This window comes from Notolabrus celidotus, chromosome 4, assembly GCF_009762535.1.
Source record: "Notolabrus celidotus isolate fNotCel1 chromosome 4, fNotCel1.pri, whole genome shotgun sequence".
Classification (NCBI taxonomy): domain Eukaryota; kingdom Metazoa; phylum Chordata; class Actinopteri; order Labriformes; family Labridae; genus Notolabrus; species Notolabrus celidotus.
The window spans coordinates 39,276,203-39,299,287 of NC_048275.1; the positions used below are offsets into that span (position 1 = coordinate 39,276,203).

The window sequence follows — 23,085 nt, forward strand, 5'->3', positions numbered from 1 at the left end:
ATGAAAAATTGTGATATATATATATATAACTTCCTAACATCACTATGGTGAGCTATATGACGTCATGGAGGTTACGTGAGAAGTCTCAAAGTGATGTCCCATTCCCAGTTCTACAGTTTGAGCCTCCTGCCCTCAAACACTTTACAGGTGACGTCAATTAAGTCAAGAAGGAGTCAGGGTTTAGGGCTCAGGGTTTAGGGCTCAGGGTTTAGGGAGGACATTTAGATTGAGACAGGATGTCTCATCCTAAAGACTGAATCAGGTTTCTGTATACAGCTGAGATTCTGTTCTTCAGAGTCCTGTTATTATACTGAATCAATAAGACACACTACTGAACATTCAGTGTGTCAGATATAGAGAGTTTATCATCACATTACATGATACTCAATAACTAACACTGTTTTGTTTGGCTAGCTACCTTTAAGAGGAATCTCTGTGTTTATTATGATTTCATTAGTTGCTGCTTTATCCATGTTAAATGAGTGAGTGAAGAATATCAAATCATCAGGTCCTGGAGACAAACAGGTTTACTTTAGCTAAGGCTTGATGCCTCTTTATCACAAGCTAGCTTATATTTGGCATTTAGCCTAATTTAGCTTTTAAATAGCTAACATGCTAAATGCACATGAGTTATATCTACTTACTACTATCATTGATAATGTAATGACCGATGATTGGCTCTGACAGTGAGCTAACAGTGAGCTAACAGAGGTCCAGGTGTTCAGGTGACCTGCTCAGGTGTACTGTTTGTGACAGCAGGTGTATAAATGTCCTCGTGCCCGCCTCCTGGTTCAGTTTTATCATAAAGGTGAAATATCACATGAACCTGAGCTCAGAGGGGACGTCTTCTACTGTTACCATAAAAACAACAGATTCAGCAGCAGGGCGCAGGATACCACGGTGACACTTTGACCCAAAACACCTGTAATGATGAGCTCTGATGAGCGCTGATCGATGAACCTTCGGTTGATCGTGTTACGCAAAAAGCTTCCGCCTGTAATCAGCCGTAAACATCCCGCTGCTGTCGGTGAGAGAACCGGGGCTACAGACGCCTCCGCGCCGGTAACGGTACTGGCTCATAATGATTACAGCTAGTGTTCCTGTGTTAGACTCGGTACCGGGGTGTGGGTCCGAGCAGGTGCGAGCAGGTCCGGTTCTTACCCGTGTGACTTGGTCTGGTGCTCCGGGAGCTCGTCGGTGATGACCTGCGGTCTGTGGACCCGGCGGAACCGGAGCCCCTCCATCTGATCCGGACTGGACTTGGACGGTTTTCTGTCTCGGGCTGGTTTGGTACCAGGAGCTGCAAAGGCCAGCTGTGTAGAGGTTAACCCGGGTACAGAGGCAGTGATCCCGGGGAGAGCCTGAGCATTCTACCAGAGCGATGACAGCCAGCTTCCGGTTTGAGGCTTCAAAATAAAAGAGCCACATTTAAGTACGTCACTGTTGTGTAAGTCAGTCAGTAGGTACATTATTATTTTATATATTTTATATGATTATTTTATATTATTATTATGTATACAGTCTGTGGTAGATACATTATTATTTTATAGGACTATTTATATTATTATTACTTATAAACTATGGTAGGTACATAGATACATAAATAAATAGATGTTTATTTCTACATTATTAAACTCCTGATAATTATAACTGATAATTAACTGAAGATCATTTCTAACTATTCTTCACTTCTGTATATACTTTATTATTATTTCATTTTATTCTATTTTATTTGATCTTTATTTTATTTTATTAGTATTTGTATCTTATTTTATTCCTTCCTTCTATTAATACTTCAACTGTCCTATTTTCCCTCCCCGGGATAAATAAAGTATTTCTGATTCTGAAATTAAAGCAACCCTGGGGTCAATGAGAGGCACAATCCAGCCGTCCATATCATAGACTAGTCTTTGATTACAGTCTATGGTCCATATTAGCACAAAGTCTGTTTACTGGATACTGAAAGGGACTTAAGGGTACATGACTTACACTCAGATTCAGGTTTTATGTATCTGTCTTAGTCTGTGTAAAAATATGACCTGGAAAGTCAGGGCAATTACTCAATTCAAAGATTAGAGAGTGTATACTGATGAACCTGTCCAGCCAATGAGAATCCAGGGTTGGAGTTTTTAGAAATACCTGGTTTAACACTCAGGATGGTTATGATTAATAAAACATTTAAGATGCTACAAATAAATATCTACAAAAATCTGAGGATCGTCTGGAAGAAACAGGAGTCATGTGATATTTGATGATATGTGATGTTATATATGATGTGATGTTATATATGATGTGATGTTATATATGATGTGATGTTATATATGATAATATTTTAAGTTATATATGATGTGATGTTATATATGATGATATATGTGATGTGATGTATGATATGATGTGAAGTGAAATACACAGAAGAGGCAGAGGCCCTCAGATGAATTCCTTCATATAGTTGATGTCAAGCCCTCTAAGCTCCTCACAGGCTGGCTGAACATCGCTCCATGTTGTAAATGTCAGACAGGAGCAGGAGTGTATCTTATTAACCCCTTTGGGAGAAGTATGAGAATACACGGGGAGGTACATCTATCACCAGGACCACGCCTACTTGGAGTCCAGGCAGCTGCAGAGGCAGGGATGAAGGGATCCTCAGATCACAGTTCAGGTCTCCGGATGTTAACAAGTGGATGACAGTTATGTTTGAGAGGATGAGCGAAGTGATGGAGGAGGGAACATGGCTTGGCTGACACACTGAGGACCTGGATGACGTGCTGTCGTATGTGTAGACCTACCACAGGCCTCTGGATGTGTGACCTCATGATGCTGTCTGACTGTGTTATCTTTCAATAAACGAAGACTTCAACAAGAGAACAAAGAAGAGAACAAAGAAGAGAAGATGAAACCTGAAAGGACGACAGAGAAACAGAGACTGTTCACTTTGACACTGTTGTATTAATTCATTCATTTATGTTGTAAACACACAAACACGTCTGTGAATCTGATGAGGTCAGCCAGGAGAGAGTGAGAGCCACATCCTGTTTTCCCCCTCCTCTCCTCTGTTTCACTCTGAGCTCCATAATGTGAGTCCTCCTTGAGTCTGAGTCCTGTCTCTGTGAGGAAGTTCATTCAGAGGCCACACACTTGTGCTCCTTCAGGCTCCGTGTGGAGGAGAAGCTCCGGCTGCAGGCGGAGCAGCTGAAGGGTTTCTGTCCGGTGTGGATCAGCTGGTGAGCCTTCAGGTTGTTCTTCTGGCTGAACCTCTTCCCGCACACGCTGCACTCAAAGGGCTTCTCTCCGCTGTGGACGCGTTTGTGTCGGACCAGGTTTTGAGACACGCTGAAGCTCTTCCCGCAGACCTCGCAGATGAACGGCTTCTCTCCGCTGTGTGTGCGCTCGTGCAGCTTCATGCTGGCCTGCGTGGAGTAGGTCTTCTGACACTGAGCACAGCTGAAGGGCTTTCCCTCCGAGTGGCTGCGTCTGTGCGCCTTCAGGTAGCTGAGCGAGCTGTAGCCGCGCCCGCACACATCGCAGGAGAACGCTTTGTAACTGCTGTGCAGCTGCAGATGAGTCTTCAGGATCTGGGCACTGGGGAAGCTCTTCCCACACTTATCACAGGTGTGAACTCTCTGCCCGCTGTGGATCAGCTGGTGGCGTTTCAGGGACGTTGATGAGGAGAAATTCTTTCCGCACTCACTGCAGCTGTGCGGTTTGACGCCCGTGTGGCTCTGCTCGTGCACCAACAGAGCGCTGCGCTGTCTGAAGCCCTTCCCGCAGGCTTTGCAGATAAACGTCCACTCGCCGCTGTGCACCAGACGATGCACCTTCAGGTGGCTGGCCTGGGTGAAGCTGTGTCCGCACACGTCACAGCTGAACGTCCGGAGGCCCGAGTGGATCAGCTGGTGGCGCCGCAGGTTAGCCGGCATGCTGAAGCTCTTCCCACAGGTGTCACAGCTGAAGGCCTTCTCTCCAGTGTGGACACGGCGGTGCACTGACAGGCTGCTGCTGCTGGAGAAACTGTTGCCACACTGCTCGCAGGTGTGCGGCCGCTCACCTGTGTGAGTCCTCAGGTGAGCTCTGAGGCCGCTCTGCTGGCTGAAAGTCTTTCTGCAGGTGCTGCAGGTAAATGGCTTCAGTCCTCTGTGGACAGTCATTTGGTGGACTTGGACACTGTGTTGTGCAGTAAATCCTTTCTGACACGTGGGACACTTGAAGGGTTTGTCCCTCTGATGGATTCGGCGGTGTGCAGACAGCTGGCTGTGTTTAGAGAACTCCTTCCCACACTCTGCACACCTGAAGCTCTCCTGAGCTTTCTGACAGCTCAGTCTGTGCTCCGGGAGGCAGCACCTCGCTGCCAGCACCTTCCCACAGGCTGAACACCTGAATGACCCGCCGGGCCACCGCCGCCGGGACATCTGGTGCGTCTTGAGGTGGCTGAGGGTGCCGAACACCTTCCCACAGTGAGAGCACCGGTGGGGCCGCTGCTTGTTGTGCACAGTCAGCTGGTGGACTCTGACGCTGCTCCGGGCAGAGAAGGCTTTTCCACAGGTGAGACAGGTGAAGGGCCGCTCTCTGCTGTGGACACGCAGGTGAGCGCTCAGGTTGGTGCGTCTGGAGAAAGTGCTGCTGCAGACGCTGCAGCTGAAAGTCCGTCGGCTGCTCTCAGCAGGCGGCTCCTCTGTGGGGGGGGATTCATCTCCAGGAGCGTCGGGTTGAACACTCACCTCCACCTGCGTGTCTCCCTCAGCTGCAGGGAGGGGGGGTTCCTGCGGGGTCTCTTCTGCAGAGACAGAAAACACTACAGTGAGCAGAGAGGGACAAACACAGACACCACGAGGCTTCATGACAACAACATCATCACAGGTCCTTACTCTCCTCCTGCTGCTCGTCCTCTCTCAGCGGCTGCTTCTCCTCCAGGAGCCTCCTCAGCTGCTGCAGCAGAGACCCACATAGAGTCCTGATCGCAGTCTGCAGCTGCTCCTGCACCCCACACACACACACACACACACACACACACACACACACACACACACACACACACACACACACACACTCAGAGTAAACACAGGATCTCCTCACAGTAACAGGGTCTAATCTGTGTGGTGACTGGCTCAGATAAAATATACTGATGACCATGTTGTTGTTGTTTGTTTGTTTGTTTGTTTGTTGTTGTTGTTGTTGTTGTGTGGACTGACCTCGGTCTGTGAGGCTCTCTCTGGATGGACTCTGAGTCTCTGACAGACCTCGGTCACCGCGCTCAGCAAGAACTCCTCAAAGATGTCCGACACGAGCTTCTCCACAGAGGACGACATCTCACTCACACTCTCCTACAGTTTAATAATCAATCACTTCAAAAACACACGGACATGAAACACGGAGAGAAGCGTGTGTTGTTTTCTCCAGGCGGCCATGGCCGGCTGCTTTACGACACATGCGCACTCACTGACGGCAGAACTCCAGGCAGAGGGGAGACTCTGTCGCCCCCTGCTGGCCGGAGGTCACAGGCACAACAACTATCATCAAGTCTCTTATCCCAATCAAGGTTCTCTCAGGTAGAAATGTACAGTCATGGCAAAAAGTTTTGAGAATGACACAAATATTACATTTTCACAAATTCTGCTGTTTCAGTTTTTATAATGGCAATTTGCATATACTCCAGAATGTTATGAGGAGTGATCAGCTCAACTGCAATTAATTGCAAAGTCCCTCTTTGCCTTGAAAATGAACTTTATCACCAAAAACACATTTCCACTGCATTTCAGCCCTGCCACAAAAGGACCAGCTAACATCATTTCAATGACACACAGGTGTCACACACATTAACACAGGTGTGGGTGTTGATGAGGACAAGGCTGGCGATCAATCTGTCATGATTGAGTGACTGGACACTTTAAAAGGAAGATGGTGCATGACACCATTGTTCCTCATCTGTTAGCCATGGTTACCTGCAAGGAGAGAGGTTCAATTGTTGTCAAACAGGCTCCAGGGCGCCCAAGAAAGTCCAGCAAGCGCCAGGACCGTCTCCTGAAGGTGTTACAGCTGCGGGATCGGGCCACCACCAGTGCAGAGCTTGCTCAGGAATGGCAGCAGGCAGGTGTGAGTGCATCTGCACGCACAGTGAGGCCAAGACTTTTGGAGGAAGGCCTGGTGTCAAGAAGGGCAGCAAAGAAGCCACTTCTCTCCAGTAAAAACATCAGGGACAGACTGATATTCTGCAGAAGGTACAGGGACTGGACTGCTGAGGACTGGGGTAAAGTCATTTTCTCTGATGAATCTCCTTTCCGATTGTTTGGGGCATCTGGAGGAAGGCTTGTTCGGAGAAGACGAGGTGAGCGCTACCATCAGTCCTGTCTCTTGCCAACAGTGAAGCATCCTGAGACCATTCATGTGTGGGGTTGCTTTTCGGTCAAGGGAGTGGGCTCTCTCACAATCTTGCCTAAAAACACAGCCATGAATAAAGAATGGTACCAGAACGTCCTCCGAGAGCAACTTCTCCCAACCATCCAAGGGCAGTTTGGTGATGAAGAATGCCTTTTCCAGCATGATGGAGCACCTTGCCATAAAGCAAAAGTCATAACAAAATGGCTCGGGGAACAAAACATTAAGATTTTGGGCCCTTGGCCAGGAAACTCCCCAGATCTTAATCCCATTGAGAACTTGTGGTCAATCCTCAAGAGGCGGGTGGACAATCAAAAACCCACAAATTCTGACAAACTCCAAGCATTGATTATGCAAGAATGGACTGCCATCAGTCAGGATTTGGTCCAGAAGTTGATTGACAGCATGCCAGGGAGAATTGCAGAGGTCTTGAAAAAGAAGGGTCAACACTGCAAATATTGACTTATTGCATGAATTCTGTGTAATTCTCAATAAAAGCTTTTGATACTTATGAAATGCTTCTAATTGTATTTCATTATACCATAGAAACATCTGACAAAAACACCTAAAAACCCTGAAGCAGCAGACTTTGTGAAAATGTAATATTTGTGTCATTCTCAAAACTTTTGGCCATGACTGTACAAACAGCAGTTTAATGAGAGGAGCTGAAGTTATGAGTACAAGATGGTGATAAACAATCAACAAACAAACAAACACACAAACATGAAACAGAAGCCAGCAGAGAACAGAGCCCAGCCAGAGCCCAGCAGGTACAGAAGCTCACTGCAGGTCTTAGTAGAACCTAACAGCAGGACAAACTCAGCGTGAATCACTCGCTGGCTGCATCATTGTTTTAACATGTGACTGACAGCTTTACTTTGGTAGTTTACACTCAGTTATTTAACCCTGTAAAGCCTGAATCATCTGAATTGTCCCAGAATTCTTATTATTTGAAAATGGAGTGTTTATTAGACCTTCTGACAAATAATAAAACAATTAATTAAATATCAGTTTCCACATATGAGTTTTAATTTGTATCATATTTGATACATAAGGCTTTTTGGTGCATAATATTGCTCAAAGTTTCTTCTTTTTTAAACAAACTAAAACATATAAAAACAACATTTTTAGCCTTTTAAATGACAACGTCATTCATATTCTGTATCTACTACACAGCAAAAAAAACCTAATGTATTGTATATTTCTCTGAATTGTGCAGTTTTTAGTGGAAATCAATGAGCAAAAGACAATAATTTACTACAGAGCCATGGCAACATGTAACCAGTCATCAATCATCATGATACAGCAGGTTACATATATAAAAATACAATATACATTATAAATATCTCAATTTCTACTCTAAATATACCTCATTATGTCATTAAACGTGTTCTTAAATAATAAAAAGACTGTATGTTGCTTTATGGAATACATAATGTATGAAATTTAATAAAATGATGATTGACAGATCTCCAAACAAATGTCCTTATATACCTGCTGTATCTATTTTGATAAGATAGATAACATAAGACAGACAGGGTCATCATGAGTGAGGTCAAATCCTTGACATGATATAATTTACTAAGGGACAGAGAGAAGAAACAAACAAACAAACAAACAAACAAACAAACAAACAAATGGTGAGCTGTGTTATTCAACAGCATGCATTCCTAAGTGTCCAAGAGTTTCTTTAGAATCCTTAAGGTATAACAAGGCCCTTTCCACAGCAGAACATATGAACATATAGACATCATCACACGTTCATATAAGTTTTCCAGACCTAAACAGTTTTTTGAACCAGACTGTAAACTGCGGTGGCCCTGAAGGACAAAATAAATTTACAAAAGATGAAACACTTTTACAAAGTTGGAGACAATTTTACAAACAACAGAACACTTTTACCACTAAGTCTGACTCCGTTTAGCCTGACTCCGTTTAGCCTGAGGCGATGTGGTCTGAGGCCATTTCATCTGATTTCTGACACATGATGAAAGTTTTGCGGAGATATGACGGAGCTTTTCCGGAGACATGATGCTTTTTCATCTGAGGTCTGACCAAGCGGCAACCTCCGGTATCAAACGATGAAGCCCATGCGGAAGTGTTATAAACTGCAATTCATCGAGCACCTGCTTGAGGCTGGCTGCAGAAACACACGAAACCACATACACACCCATTCAAAGAAGACGATCTTTACAGCAGAAATAAACATGTCTACAGCCTGGTACAAAAAACGGCTTGGGTCTACGTAGCTAATCTCTCTATCAGCACACACTGTACAGGGGTGAATTTTATTCTAACGTGACGGTTCAAAAAATATTAAGCTTATGAGTTTTTGCCCAAATAAGGACATGACTGACTTGACTCCCGGACGGGAACACATAGCTGTTGGCTAGGAGGCTCAAACTCCGACCCTTTACGTCACACTTTGCCTGGTTGAGTTCCGCATTTCCAATATGGCCGCCGCCACCGATTGGCTTCAAAACAGCACTCAGGAACCGACGGGTGACGTCACGGATACTGCGTCCATTATTTATACAGTCTATGGATCTGAGAACTCTCTCTGAGACCCGAGGATGTTCTAATATGTAAACCATGTCCATCTCTGTTCGGTTTCTCTCCATCAAAACAAACTAAACAACCCCTCACGCCATCACTTCCGGTAATTGGTACATTCCCTTTCCGTAAAAATGAAATGTTAATTTGTTTCAGAAATGGTAAAAGTGTTCTGTTGTTTGTAAAATTGTCTCCAACTTCGTAAAAGTGTTTCATCATTTGTAAATTTGTTTCCTTAAATGTAAATTTGTTTTAGCCTTGGTAAAAGCGTTTTGCTGATGTAATTTTGTTTTATAAAATGTAAAAATGTTTTCCAAAATATAAATTTGTCTCCAACTTTGTAAAAGTGTATCATCTTTTGTAAATTTGTTTTATCCTTCAGGGCACCGTAGTAAACATGTTTATTTCTGCTGTAAAGATCGTCTCTTTGAATGGGTGTGTATGTGGTTTCTGGTGTTTCTGCAGCCAGCCTCTAGTGGACACTCCATGAACTGCAGTTTTTAACACTTCCACAGGGCCTTGAGACTGGAGGCTGCTGCTTGGTCAATACGCAGCCAAGGTGCTGTCTGCTGGTCGGCCTGCGTGTGTGTGAGTGTGAGTGTCTGAAGAGAGGTGAGCAGAGGTCTGAATATGAACAGGGTCACGGTGCTCCCAGCTCTCTTGACTGGGACAGGCAGAGGATCAGTCTGGAGGACAGGCTGGGAGCTCTGACTGGTGTCCTGGTTGACGCTGAAGTGGAAGAAAAATGACTCACAGAACTAACCTCACAGGAAACTGAAGACAGACGAACAGCTCCATCTCTGATCCTGATCAGTCTATGTCCTCCTGTCTGAAGTGCTCAAGGGAAGTGAACCCTCCCCTTCTGGGCTTCTTCCTACTCTTCCACTCCTCGTCTATTTGGGAAACTTTAGTGTGAGAACAGTCTCGACGATCAGAGTTCTTATATTCAGGCTGTCTCGTTAAATATGGACGATGTCAATACAACCAGCCTCCACCTCAGCAGATGCTTGAACGCAGATATTTATAGTGACAATGTTAGCTAATTAAGCTTTCAACATGAAGTTATACAAATACAACTCAGCAGTCTCATCTATGACGGGTAAATCCCCGGGGTCTGGTCTGGACGGGGCAGCAGTTAGTACAGCAGCTGCTTTTAATGGGACGTTACTTCCTCTAATAATCTACTTGCAGGTTAAAGTTCCCTGACCCTGAACCAGAGGGACACTGAGGAGGGACACTGAGGAGGACCACATCAGCAGGAGGGAGATTCTGCTTTGACCACAGGGGGCGCCGAGGTCAACACAACGTTCCTCACAGGGGTGTATCATATGTGATACATCAGTTTTTGAAACCTCTACATCATCATTGTGATATATTTTTTCTGAAAAAACCTGATATATACGATCAGATACATGCAGTGCACGGATAATCCACCAGGTGTGAGTAATTCATACACCAGAAGGACGTCACCTGAGACATCCAAAATGTCAGCTGTGGATCAGAGACCCACTCAAGGTTTTTCAGGGATATTTTTACTAATTTTGAAAAAGTTTGGATGAAAAAAACTTTCAAATTGTTCCTGAAACTTCAAGAGGAATAGTTACTGGAATAGATGTAAAACTAATTAATATTTCATTACTTCATTTATAGTCATGTTGAAAATGTGTGTATCTAAATTAATACAGCAGGTATAGAAGGACATTTATTTACTGTCAATCATCATTTATTACATTTCAGACAGTATGCATTCCATAAAGCAACGTCTTTTTATTAACATGTTTAAATGACATAATGAGGTATATGTAGAGTAGAAATTGAGATATTTATAATGTATATTGTATTTTTATGTAACCTGCTGTATCATGATGATTGATGACATGTTGAATGTTACCATACTCCCTGGTAAATAATTGTCTCTTGCTCATTGATTTCCACTAAAATCTAAACAATTCGGAGAAGAAATATACAATACATTAGGTTTTTTTTCCCGCTGTGTTGTAGATACAGAATATGTATGATGTTGTCATGCAATATGGACCAAATTAATTTCTAGGTTTGAAATTACTTTGGGAAAAATCTGGAGGAAACTCAAAGTTTAATAGGCTAAAAATGTTGTTTTTATATGTTTTAATTTTTTAAAAAAAGAAGAAACTTTTAGCAATAAATGTACACCAAAATGCCTGATGTATCAAATATGATACAAATGAAAACTCATATATGAAAATTGATATTATATATATTTTTTTTAATTCATCAGAAGGTCAATATGTCCTCTGGACTCCATAGAGGAGGTGGGTGAGAGGAGGAGGTAAGCCAAGCTGACATCCATCATGGACAATCCCTCTCACCCCCTGCATGAGACTGTGGGGTCCCTGAGCAGCTCCTTCAGCAGCAGACTGAGACGCCCACCCTGCAGGACGGAGCGCTACAGCAGGTCCTTCATCCCATCTGCAATCAGACTGTTTAACACCAGCACTGCTGTGTCCCGTTAATCATCTGTTCTCATCTTTCATTCCACTACATGGAAGTTACTATGTGACTTTCACAAATAACTACTGTATCCATCTGAATCACACTGTTCTTCATACTGTGTATGTTTGTTTTGAAATATCCTGGTGCATTTTTTATCGTGCAATAACTTACCTTATCTATTTATCAGATAGAATTGACCATAGACTGTAAAAAATATGGACGTAGGATCCGTGACGTCACCCATCTGTTTCTGAAGAGCTGTTTTGAGACCAATCGGCTGCGGCAGCCATATTGCTTCTGTCGAGCCAGTGTGACGTAAAGAGGCGGGCTTTGAGCCTCCTAGCCAACAGCTACAGTGTTCCTGCAGGCAGCTGTGCCTCTCATTGGAAGACTGGTAATCTCAATATCTTCGAAATTACCGAATTAGAAAAAAATTCACCCCCCTCACAGTGAGAGGACATCGAGAAATGATCTATTCAGACTACACTCATCTTTTGTACCAGGCTGTAAACATGTTTATTAATGCTGCAAAGATCGTCTTTTCCCCATTCATGTGTATGTGACTTCCGGTACTTCCGGAGCCAGCCTCAAGTGGATCCTCGATGAACTGCAGCTTTTAACACTTCCGCATTGGACTCATATTTTTAGACCGGAGGTTGCCGCTTGGAATTGACATAGTGTGTATATATCTGGAATAGTTGACATATTTTATTTTTACTTTATTTTATTTTGTTTTAATTTTATTTTACCCTTGTCATTGCTATTATTATTGTTATTATATTTTTTAACTATATTAGCACATTGTTGTATTCCCCTGTCCCGTGTTGTAAGCTGCTGTAACAATAGAAATTTCCCCAACGGGGGACAAATAAAGTATCTCTTATCTTATCTTATCTTATCTTATCTTGAACACTCATTTTTCAAAGAGTTAGAATTTTCTGACAATTATTTGATGGTTCAGGCTTTACAGGGTTAAAAAGCACCAACACACAGACGATAAAGTTCAAACTGATCAGTGAGTTTATTTCATGTGTTTGATCAACAAAATCTCTTCATGCTAACAAAAATCATGAGATCAATAAAGAGATGATTTCAGCGTTTACATCTTTTATTGACTCTAAAGTCCAGCATCAAATCTAAAGTGATTAAATGTGATTACTGTTAGCTTCTTACTCACACTGACATGTTCAACAGTATTAATGTGTTTTTACATTCAGTGAGAAAACAAGGAGGAGAGGATTATGGGGAACCACAGGAAGCTCTTAAGGTGATGAAACTACATTTCCTGCTGTGATCCACTGCACTCAGGAAGAAGAGCTCTGTCCCAGAGGAGCACAACAAAGCAGTCAAAGTTTGTAGCATCTCATTGTTTCCATCCAGGTGAGCTGTGTTTGATGTCTACAGGTGCAGGTGGTGTGAGTCTGCTGATCTGACCCCTCCTGTAGGAGGTTTCTGCCTGTTAAAGGAAGTTTGTCCTTGCCACTGTAACTTACTAAATGCTGCAAAGTGCTCTGCTCATGGTGGATTAAGATGAGATCAGACTGAGTCCTGTCTGTAAAATGGGACTGGATCTGATCCTGTCTTGATGTTGGGTCTTTGTTAACAGAACATAGAGTACGGTCTAGACCTGCTCTGTTTGGAAAGATTCTGAGGAGAACATTTGTTGGGATTTGGTGCTTTATAAAAAAAGATTGATTGATCTGGGTCCTCCTCTGTTTAACCATCTGCTGTAATCTCACCAAATATGCAAGAGCTTTGTGTGGCGTCCATTTTTCTGACCAGAGACCACATCAAAAGTTGGACAACACGACTGCCTTCCAAAAGTGAAGCCAAAACTTTGAAGCATTCCCCCTCGTGGCTGGCTGAAGTTAAGGTCATAAAACCAGGCTCCTCCATGTTAACAGATGGGACATGAGTCAAACAATAACATCAAAACACACATCAGATAAAAGTGTCTAAAACGTGCTCTCTGTCCCAAAGTCCACCTCTGCTCTATGCAGATGGTGTGCTTCTGTTGGCTCCTTGTGGCTGGGGCTTCCAGCAGGCACGGGGCGGTTTGCAGCTGAGTGTGAAGCGGCTGGGATGACAGTCAGCAACTCAAAGGCTTTGTTTAGATGAAAACTATGGAGCTATTATTGTTGCAAATCTAAAGTTGATCCACAAATGTGAACACAGATTCATAGACATGTAAACAGATCTGCAAATACGTAAAATCCCCCACACCTCCTTCCCATATGTTGTGGATGAAGGACATTCTTCACTTTGTGAAGCTGGAGAGAATAAGACACTTAGGGCCTGATCTACTAAGATCCCAAATAACGAGCGCTAATTTGCGTGTGCAAATAATAATTTTGCACGTGTTATTTCTGGGCGTGTTGCGGGTGATCTACTAAGACTGCGTGCGCAAATGATAACGAGTGCAAAAGTGGTGTGGACCGCCCTATTTTACGAGGATTTTGCGTGTGCTATCGGCTGTCACCATGGAGAGTTTGAGAGAGCAGAGTGGTCTTAAGCGATAAATGAAGTTTGAAGACATGGAGTTGGAAGTCTTTGTGGAGGAGGGAAATAAACACATCAGTGAACTCCAGCAGAGACATCTCAGCGTTAGAAACGTGATTTGGGAGGCCATCTGTGAAAAGGTGAATGATGTGAGAAAAAACAAAAGATCTGCAGATGAAATAAACACATCTACTCTTCTCCAAAACGCAATCAGTGTTTTGATGGAGTTTAGAGAGCGATTTGATGAGGCTTAGTCTGCCACTCTTGCTCTAGAAAAGTTAGGCGTCACTTGGATGAAGACAGTCGCCTCACTGTCCCAGGGAGCAACTTTCGGGTGAACGTTTTTAATGCCTGATATCATCATCCAGCAACTGTCCCAAAGATTCACCAGCTTAAATGGAACTGTGAACATGTTTGAGGCAATTCACCCCAACACACTGCTGCAAGCACGAGATGAGGAGTTACGCAGAGCTGCCTGGCGCAGCTCAGTGAGCGCTCATTCTCCAAGTTAAAACTAACTAAAAACCCCTTGATGAGCACGATGGGACAGGAGAGACTGAGTGGACATGTCATGTTATCTATTGAGAATGACAGATCAAAGAAAATGGACATACAGTGCATCGTGGACAAGTCCGCGGAGCTTAAGGCTCGTCCAAACAGTGGTGAGTAGGCCGAGTACTTCATATTGATTTTTTGTTTGTATGTGAAGATGTGGGCCGCTGTGCCAATTTGACTAAACTGTATATCTGTTGATACAGTGACCTACTGTGCTCTCATTATATGAAAAAGTTAAAGTGGGTGTCAGAATGATACGGCCGCTATCCGTGGTGCTGAACTGCTTTGAATTTGTGTTGTTTTATTATTATTATTATTATTTTGTTCTCTTGGTTTGATTGACTAAAACATTTAGTAATACTTGTTAGCCCAGCTTTTGCGGGCATGTTGTAAAGCGATGTTATGATTAGCGTTACAGTGACCGCAGCCATGTGTGCGTAACGCTGTGCCAGTTTGCACCTGCCTTTCAAACGTGCTAAATAAAGTCGCAAATACAGCAATATATCTGTTTCAGGTTTGATAAATCACATTGCGTGTGCTAAATGATTACACTTGCATCTCCTCCTCCCAGTATTTTGTGTGTTCTGATGATCTACATGTATTCTGCATATTCATGAAGGCAAACACGCTAAATGGATAGCGAGTGCTATTTTGCTCATTTGACAGACGCAATCCTCGGTGCTCCCTGTTAGTACATCAGATTTGCGCGCGCTATCAAGTTTGCACATGTTTTTATACACGCAAACCTTTAGTAGATCAGGCCCTTAGTGTGTGTGTTTTCGATCCAACACCTAAAATTAAACATGGCTTCCAGCTAAAGCGAGCCTCTCTATTGGCTGTCTGACTACACGTGACTCTGCTACAGTCCAGCCGTGTGTGAGTGGATAGTTAATGCCCTGAACTCAGGCTCACAGCCATCTGTAGTGAGGAAACGTGACGTGGTCACAGCGCTGACACATTGAAGAAGGCACATCATAGAAGGAAGGCAGAAAGGTCGAACATGCTGAGCTGACCGTAGCGAGGTCGTGAGGTGTCCCAGATGTGGTCTTGATCAGCGTTCACTTTGACACTAAACTGGATAAAACGGTCTGCTTTAGGGAGAAGGAGTCATCGGTTTCTGTCATTATAGTTAGTTCTTATCATGCTGATTTATCTCTCAGTGTTCATGTTTCTGTTTATTTTGAATTAGTTATTAATGATATTAAAAGAGGAAATGTGACATCATGATTGACAGCTGTGTGGACCAATGAGGCTCCTGCAGGGCTGTGTGCTCCGGATTATCAGAGTAGAGGAGGAACGGTGAGAGGAGACGTAACAAACACTAACACAAGAGTCTTTGAACGCACCATAACTGTGAGAGTCTGCTTCAATCCCACACAAGAACCTGTGACACCGTGGACCCACCTAAGGACTAGTCCCACCTGTGGACTGGACCCACCTGAGGACTGGACCCACCTGAGGACTGAGGCAGCATGACTACACCAGCTGATGCGCAGACAGAGGCCCTGATCAGGTCACTGCTGCAGTATGTCAGAGACCGTGGTGGGCCAGTTTTGGCTTCACTTTTGAAGAACAGGTGGAGGCGTGTTGTCCATCTTTATTATATAACAGTCAACAGTTGGGATGTGTGGGGTTGAAGCATTATCACCTGAATGTCTCTGTCGCTCTGATAAGCTCCGAGTCCACCTGAGAAATGATGATATCACCTGGATCTGCTTGGCCCCGCCCACTTCCCCCCTGTGTTTTAAAACAGTTAACAGGGACAGGAAGTCCCTCCTCCAGGCCACAGCTTCTTCTTCTACTGTGTTCCTCTCTGCTTCCTGTAGAGCTCGTGGGCCTCGATGATCTCTTTGACCACGGACGGATCATCCAGGGTGGACACATCACCGAGGTCCCCGGTTGACTCCATGGCGACCTTCCTGAGGATCCGCCTCATGATCTTCCCAGAGCGGGTCTTCGGCAGCCGCTTCACCACCTGAGAGACAAACAGGTCAGAAACACCTGGGGTTCACTGTCCTGTGTATGAAGGGTGGGTGTGGTCTCACCAGGAAGTGCTCAGGGACGGCGTATTTGGCGATCTTTGTGGCGACCAGCTCTCTGAGGTCCTGCAGGACGGCGGGGGGGTTATCAGAGAACTCCTCCTTCAAAACCACAAAGGCAAACGGTACTACACACACACACAAACACACAAACACACAAACACACACACACACACAAACACACACACAAACACACACACACACACACACAAACACACACACACACAAACAGGTGATTATTTACAGTTTTTTTGACTGCATAAACACTACAATCAAAAGTATTACACAATTATCAAAACTTTAAACTCAAGGAGAAAAACATCAGCCCAGATCTGCACCACTATTAGCACAATGTCAGCCTCACACTCTTTACAAAACACTACACACAGTGATTTACAAACACTAAACACACGTGTATACATTAGACACAGAAGTATATCATGAAGTCACTTCCTTGCAATTCCAAAGCACTGACTGTCACATGACCACACCTATGAGCCGATTGGTTAAACACAGCCATCAGGTGCGCAAACACATGATTGCTTAATTGTACACAGACCAATCAGGTTTAAGCACCATAACAATGCAGCAGGTGAGTTCATCATGTTTTATCCTGGTGTAGTTCTTATCTTTTTAACAGACAGTTTTTTACCAGCCTCGGTGCCTGTGTGTCTCAGACACACGATTTTAACTATGGGATTCCTCAAGGAAGCATTCTTGGGCCTATTTTATTCTCCTTATACATTTTACCCCTTGGACACATTATCTCAAGTCATCACATCAATTACCATTTCTATGCAGACGACACCCAACTATACATCTCTGTCTCACCCCACGACCCAAATGCTCTTCACTCCCTCACCGCCTGCCTTTCTGACATCAATGTATGGATGAGCAAGAACTTTTTAAATTTAAACGAAGACAAAACTGAAATTCTTTTAATAGGACCTAAAGCAGCTCGAGAACAACTCCAGACTACTCTGAGAGATTTTAACAGTCAAATTAAATCAAAGGTCACAAACCTGGGAGTGGTTTTAGATCCAGATTTTCATTTACTACTTCATTTTATCATCTTAGAAATATTGCAAAAGTCAGACCTTTTTTAACGCAGAAAGATGCCGAAATTTTAATTCATGCTTTTATTACAAGCCGCATTGATTACTGCAACTCCCTTATACAGGCCTGCCCAAAAAATCTCTCAGAAAGCTGCAGCTTGTTCAGAACGCTGCAGCTAGAGTTTTAATGAGGAGAAAGAAAACTGACCACATAACTCCTCTTTTAAAAACTCTGCACTGGCTCCCTGTTTCTTTTAGAATTGATTTTAAAGTCCTTTTACTTGTTTTTAAAGCTCTTAACAGCCTTGCTCCTCCATACATTACTGATCTCCTGTCATTTTATGTTCCAGCCCGATCACTGAGGTCCTCGAATGCTTCCCTTTTAAATGTTCCTCGTGTGTCTCACACAAAGAGAGAGAGCTTTCTGTTTTTATGCTCCTAGGCTGTGGAACTCTTTGCCTCTGGACATCAGAACGGCGAGCTCTCTGGGTGTTTCTAAAAGTAAACTTAAGACTTACCTTTTTAATCTAGCTTTTAATGTGGAGTAATTTATTTTAGCCCTGGACTGCATTATCAGTATCATTATTATTATTATTTTTATTATTATTTTATTTTATTATTTTATTATCATTTTTATTATTTTTATCATTATTATCTAAACCATTGTTTTAACATGTATTTATTTATCTTATTTATTTATTGTGTTCACCTGATCTCGTTAACTCTACCTTATTTTTAACTTTTATTTTCACTCTTACTTATTTTATTAATTTTACTGTGTTGATTTTCTTTTCTTTTTTAAGTATTTCTTATTTTTTCATGCCTTTTATAATTCTACCATTGCTGTTGTTTTCTTACTGTCTGTTACTCTGTGAAGCACTTTGGGCTACATGTTTCTATGTATGAAAGGTGCTATATAAATAAAGTTGAGTTGAGAGTTGAGTTGAGTTCACCTGTCTTCAACCAACATGGAAGGAGTCAGAAGAAGAAGAGTGAGGGTGAGAGGAGGAGTCCACGGTGTAAGAGAAGGAGGAAGAGGAAGATCTGAAGCAGGAGGAGAACGTGCTCAAAGAAGAAGAAGAGGACCAAATGTATCCAATGAAATTCGTGCAACACTCGCCGACCATGTCGTGAACCACAGATTGACGCTGAGGGAGGCTGGACTAAGAGCTCAGCCAAATCTTAGCAGATTTACAGTGGACTCTGTCATCAGGACATTTCCACAAGAAAACAGGTTAAAAAAATCTGTCCACAGTTAAAGTAATCAGCTGCTTATGGTATGCACCGTATCAGCACTTTGGATCCCCCTTCCTGTGACATTTACACATTACATGTATTTGTTTCTACATAGGATTGAGGGTCGAGAAGGACAAGATGAAAGGAGGCCCATATTCACGCAAGAACAAGAGAGAGATCATAAACATGGTTTTAGACATTAATGCTATCAGGCTCAGAAAAATTCAAGCCAACATTATCAGTGACCATGCCATATTCAATGATGGGGGTCTCAGTCAACACTGGCACGCATCCTGAGAAGACATCAGGTTGAAATGAAACAACTTTATCTAGTGAGGGTCAAACGGCTGCGGCATGAGTATGTAGAGGTACGTATTGTTCACTTTAGCACTGTGATGTTGCATACTGTACACGTAACCTTTTTCATGTAAATTTACTGTAAACTAGGTCTATGCTGAAATACACAATCTGTCTTTCACTGTATTTCAGAGTGTTTTACAGATGGGAGGAAATCCCTCATGACTTCATAAAGGAAATGAGAGAAAGACTATCTATAGTTCTGTCAGATCTATGGTGCAGTCCTGCAGCTGACCAGCAGGGGGCAGGACAGTCACATAAATACAGCAGGGTTCAGTTTCTCCTCACACAGCAGGGAGCCTGAACCACACACACACACACACACACACACACACACACACACACACACACACACACACACACACACACACACACACCTTTTTATCCAAAGAGATGTTATTATTAATTATTAAGAGATGACATGAATAAATAATTCTAAAAACAGCAGGGAAAGAATCTGTGTAATTCTGACAATCCTTTCAAAATAAAATGCAGATATAAACTGGATACTTATAAATATGTATTTTATGATCTTAGACACTTTGTTCCTGCTCACTGAGATGTCCGAATTATCTGTTTTTATTTAATATATTTATTTCCTTTTGTTTCTCTCAGTAACAAAGAGAACATTTAAGACCGACCTTCTTAGTCTTCATTTTAACTCTTTATTTATTTTCTATTATCAAGTTCAAATTTTAGTTGATTTTAAAGTCATAAACTATCTTATTTTATATCATTATAGATACATAAATAATATTTATTCAGTTAATTTTTCATTTTAATTTATTTTTTAATTTATCATGGATTATTTCATTTTTCATTTAGCTATTTATTAGATCTTATTATCTTATGATTTTTACAGATTGCCTCTCAGCTTTTTAACATTTATTCCGTTAAACTAATAAATAAAGTTGAATTTCCTGTGTTGAGTTTTAACATCTTATTTTACCTCCAGTGTTTCCTCATTAAGATATCATGACAGCTTTTCCTCAGTTTGTTCAGCAATTCCTTCTTTATTTTTTAATTTAATTGTATGAATCATTATCATTATTATTTTATATATCATGTTCTTAACCTTACATATGGATTGTGGGCTGGGTTTGGGATTAGGGTGGGGGCTAGGGGGCAGTCTCTTTTTTTCTGTATTTCTAATTTATTCTATTTCCTTACTACCCTTATTACTTTTATGTACAGCATTTTGTGTTCCAATATCATCGTATGAAAAGTGCTTGATGAATAAAGTCTGATTGATTGATTGAACCCTGTTTTCATTTCATATATTTATTTCCTCTCTGGGTAACTCTGTTTTTATTTCTGACTGTCACAAATGAAAAAAGCACACTCCCCTTGTACTTTTATTTTGTATTCCTCCTCCTGCCAATCTGCTGTCTAAACACTGACCCTTGTTAAGCAGGTTTACATGTAAACAGACACAGCCGGGGATGATGGGAGTTCAGGTGTGTCACCTGTGTTTGAGCGCTCACCTTCTCCTTTGACGTCGTGAGGGAAACCGATCACAGCAGTCTCTGGGACAGCCGGGTGTTCATCCTGAAACACAAACCACAGACAGGTTCAGGCTCACACAGTTCATAATGATGATTATGATATGAGACAGTCTTTGACCCCACAGCGGGAGTGATCTCTGTTCATGGTTCATATGTTCCTCAACACCTCTTTTATCTCATCTGACATCACTTCTTCGTTTCCTGTGTCAGCGGTCACTTCAGCTACTGAGCCCTCTCCCTCTGACACTGAGATACACAGCTTCTTTATCGGTCAAATCAATGTCTAGATATCCACACATGCTTTCATTTCAGACTACGGCTGAGGTCTGACCCCAAATAAAGAGATCTGATGATTTAATGCAAACAAGAATCATTGTTTGAATGGATACAGAATAATAATGTAGTTTTAAATGTGTCCAGGACCAACAGGATGGTCTTTGATTCTAAACACACTCTCCACTCGGCTCATTAAAGGACCAAGAGTTCTGGGGTCTTTTAGTCCCCAGTAGATTGTGTAAATCAGGCCAGTGACGTATGGAGAAAGAAAAAGTAAATGCACTACACCACCAGACCAGTAGAGGGCAGTAACACAAAGAGGAATGCCATTCATCACAGATGACACCATAGAAGCAGACGGACAGGCAGGTATCATTATGAGCAACACAACAGTTAGCCTGTTAGCATGAAGAGACTCAGCTGGTCTGTTTTAGATGGTGCTATATTTCATCACAGATGGATTCACTGAATCAACACGTGAGAGGAGATAAGCGCGAGTAGCAAAGACGTTTCAACACGGCTTTAAAATCCTTTTGAACTCAAAAAGCCGTGATCGCAGAGATCGACCGGTGTTTTGGTTTAAACAGCGACCCTGTTAACTGGAGACTCTCAGCCGGATGCATCCCTCATAAACGTCTTTAGACGATCATTAAATATCTGATGAGGATATTTTGAAATCTTAATAAAAACTAAACTAGTTTGCATTCCCAGGAACTCCCTCTGTGTTTCAACAGCTGTGTAAACTCCACAAACACTGACACGTTCAGCTGAAGGTCTCCAGTTTACAGGGTCACTTTTAAAACCGTAACACCGGGAGAGACGCATTCACGGTGGGCTGAGAGAAGACTACTGTTACAAGCTGCTAAATCAAGAGAATCACAGCTTCTTCTTTTGAAAAGTACACACACATACAAAAAAGATAGAACAAATAAAAACTAATGAAAGAAAGAGAAATCAAGTGAATCACAGATGTGTGTGATGTTATTGTGGACGGAGGGAGGAATAAAAACACTGAGGTTAATCTACCAATCAGACACGTTCAGCATTGCAGGCCCCGCCCCCCGAAAGTCCCGGCACCTTTGAAAAGTACTACCCCCCTAGCAGGGTCTTTTTAGGGGGAGATTATCTACCCCTGAACTAAATTTAGACCCTGGGTGCTCCGGTCGAAATGCACGTAGTTCAGTGGTAAAGTTCCTCCAGTCTAAAAACGCCTTATTAGCATAAACAGGCTGAGAGGCTGCTGGAGGTAACATCACAGCTGTATCCATACACACTGCTAACTCTTGAAAGTTTCCCTGTGAGCTGCGTGTTTGACAGTCTCTGAAGTCACAGCATGTCAGGTCCACCCAAAAGAAAACCAGTACAAACGCTCGTTGTTTAACTGAGTTTGCATCAATGATGTCACTTTCAAGGAAATCTCATCTCTGATAGACTCTCAAAGCACTAAACTTCAAACTGTGACGTAGTCTGAGTACAATCACTATCATGCGTTGGCTTGTAATGTCTCCAGGAAGCATGCAGCTTATACACAGTATAAGACACATGACTATAAAACATCACAAGACCTGAAATAAAACGTAAAACCATTAAAAACAGAATCAGACAGAACATCTACAGCTCAGTGTGCCGGACCCTGAAAACCAGGATCAGTTTCTGCATTAACTCCTCAGCTTCCAGCTCACTGAGGCCTAACAGAGACCCGTTTAACGACCTGGTACTGATCCCGGCTGAGCGTCCACTCTCTGATTGGTCTATTTACATCTTAGCGCTGACTTTGGTTGTTTAAAACATTAGCTATGACTCTATGATCTGAGCTTTACAGTGAAGAGGTCTCACCAGAGCGTCCTCGATCTCAGCCGTCCCGAGACGATGCCCGCTGACGTTGATGACATCGTCCATCCGCCCGGTTATCTGGTAGTACCCGTCCTCTGAGCGGTATGCTCCATCACCAGTAAAATAACAACCTGACAGGACAGACAAAGGCTCAGAGGCTGACATCATGAAACCAGTAACTGATGTTTGTTTCATTTCACTGACCTGGATAAGGTTTGAAATACGCATCAATGAATCTCTGCTGGTCTCCGTAGATGCCTCGAGCCATCCCCGGCCACGGCTGGCTGATACACAGAGCTCCACTGACAGAGTTACCAGACAGAGGCTCACCCTGAC

General features: G+C 42.7%; 4 protein-coding genes across 5 annotated transcripts in view; 1 reads left to right on the forward strand and 3 right to left on the reverse strand.

Annotated features, from left to right (window-relative positions):
- apmap (adipocyte plasma membrane associated protein) overlaps positions 1-1,402 on the reverse strand; it is a 28,337-nt gene extending 26,935 nt beyond the window's left edge. Inside the window, exon 1 of one of the 2 annotated variants that reach the window (XR_004630957.1) lies at positions 1,162-1,393. Coding sequence is in view for 1 of the 2 variants with exons in the window: in XM_034681410.1 (XP_034537301.1) it covers positions 1,162-1,244 (83 nt within the window). In the remaining variant the exon portion in view is untranslated. Of the gene's footprint in view, positions 1-1,161 lie in introns of both variants that reach the window. The other variant, XM_034681410.1, reaches the window with a different exon arrangement.
- LOC117811230 (NACHT, LRR and PYD domains-containing protein 3-like) overlaps positions 1-23,085 on the forward strand; it is a 574,987-nt gene that overhangs the window by 362,796 nt on the left and 189,106 nt on the right. The window contains 2 exon segments of the mRNA XM_034681392.1: positions 3,740-3,748; positions 14,193-14,233. Coding sequence (XP_034537283.1) covers positions 3,740-3,748; positions 14,193-14,233 — 50 coding nt within the window.
- On the reverse strand, positions 2,927-5,468 carry LOC117811234 (oocyte zinc finger protein XlCOF6-like). Its single transcript, XM_034681397.1, has 3 exons — positions 5,187-5,468; positions 4,863-4,971; positions 2,927-4,771 (listed from the first exon to the last, which is right to left on the reverse strand). The coding sequence occupies exons 1-3, from the start codon at positions 5,301-5,303 to the stop codon at positions 3,117-3,119; spliced, it is 1,881 nt and encodes a 626-aa protein (XP_034537288.1). The 5' UTR covers positions 5,304-5,468; the 3' UTR covers positions 2,927-3,116.
- Positions 12,392-23,085, reverse strand: part of LOC117811233 (acetyl-coenzyme A synthetase 2-like, mitochondrial) — a 42,633-nt gene continuing 31,939 nt past the window's right edge. The window contains exons 10-14 of the mRNA XM_034681396.1: positions 22,954-23,080; positions 22,753-22,880; positions 20,620-20,683; positions 16,494-16,615; positions 12,392-16,423 (exon numbers count right to left, since the gene is read on the reverse strand). Coding sequence (XP_034537287.1) covers positions 16,247-16,423; positions 16,494-16,615; positions 20,620-20,683; positions 22,753-22,880; positions 22,954-23,080 — 618 coding nt within the window. The 3' untranslated portion in view covers positions 12,392-16,246. The remainder of the gene's footprint in view (positions 16,424-16,493; positions 16,616-20,619; positions 20,684-22,752; positions 22,881-22,953; positions 23,081-23,085) is intronic.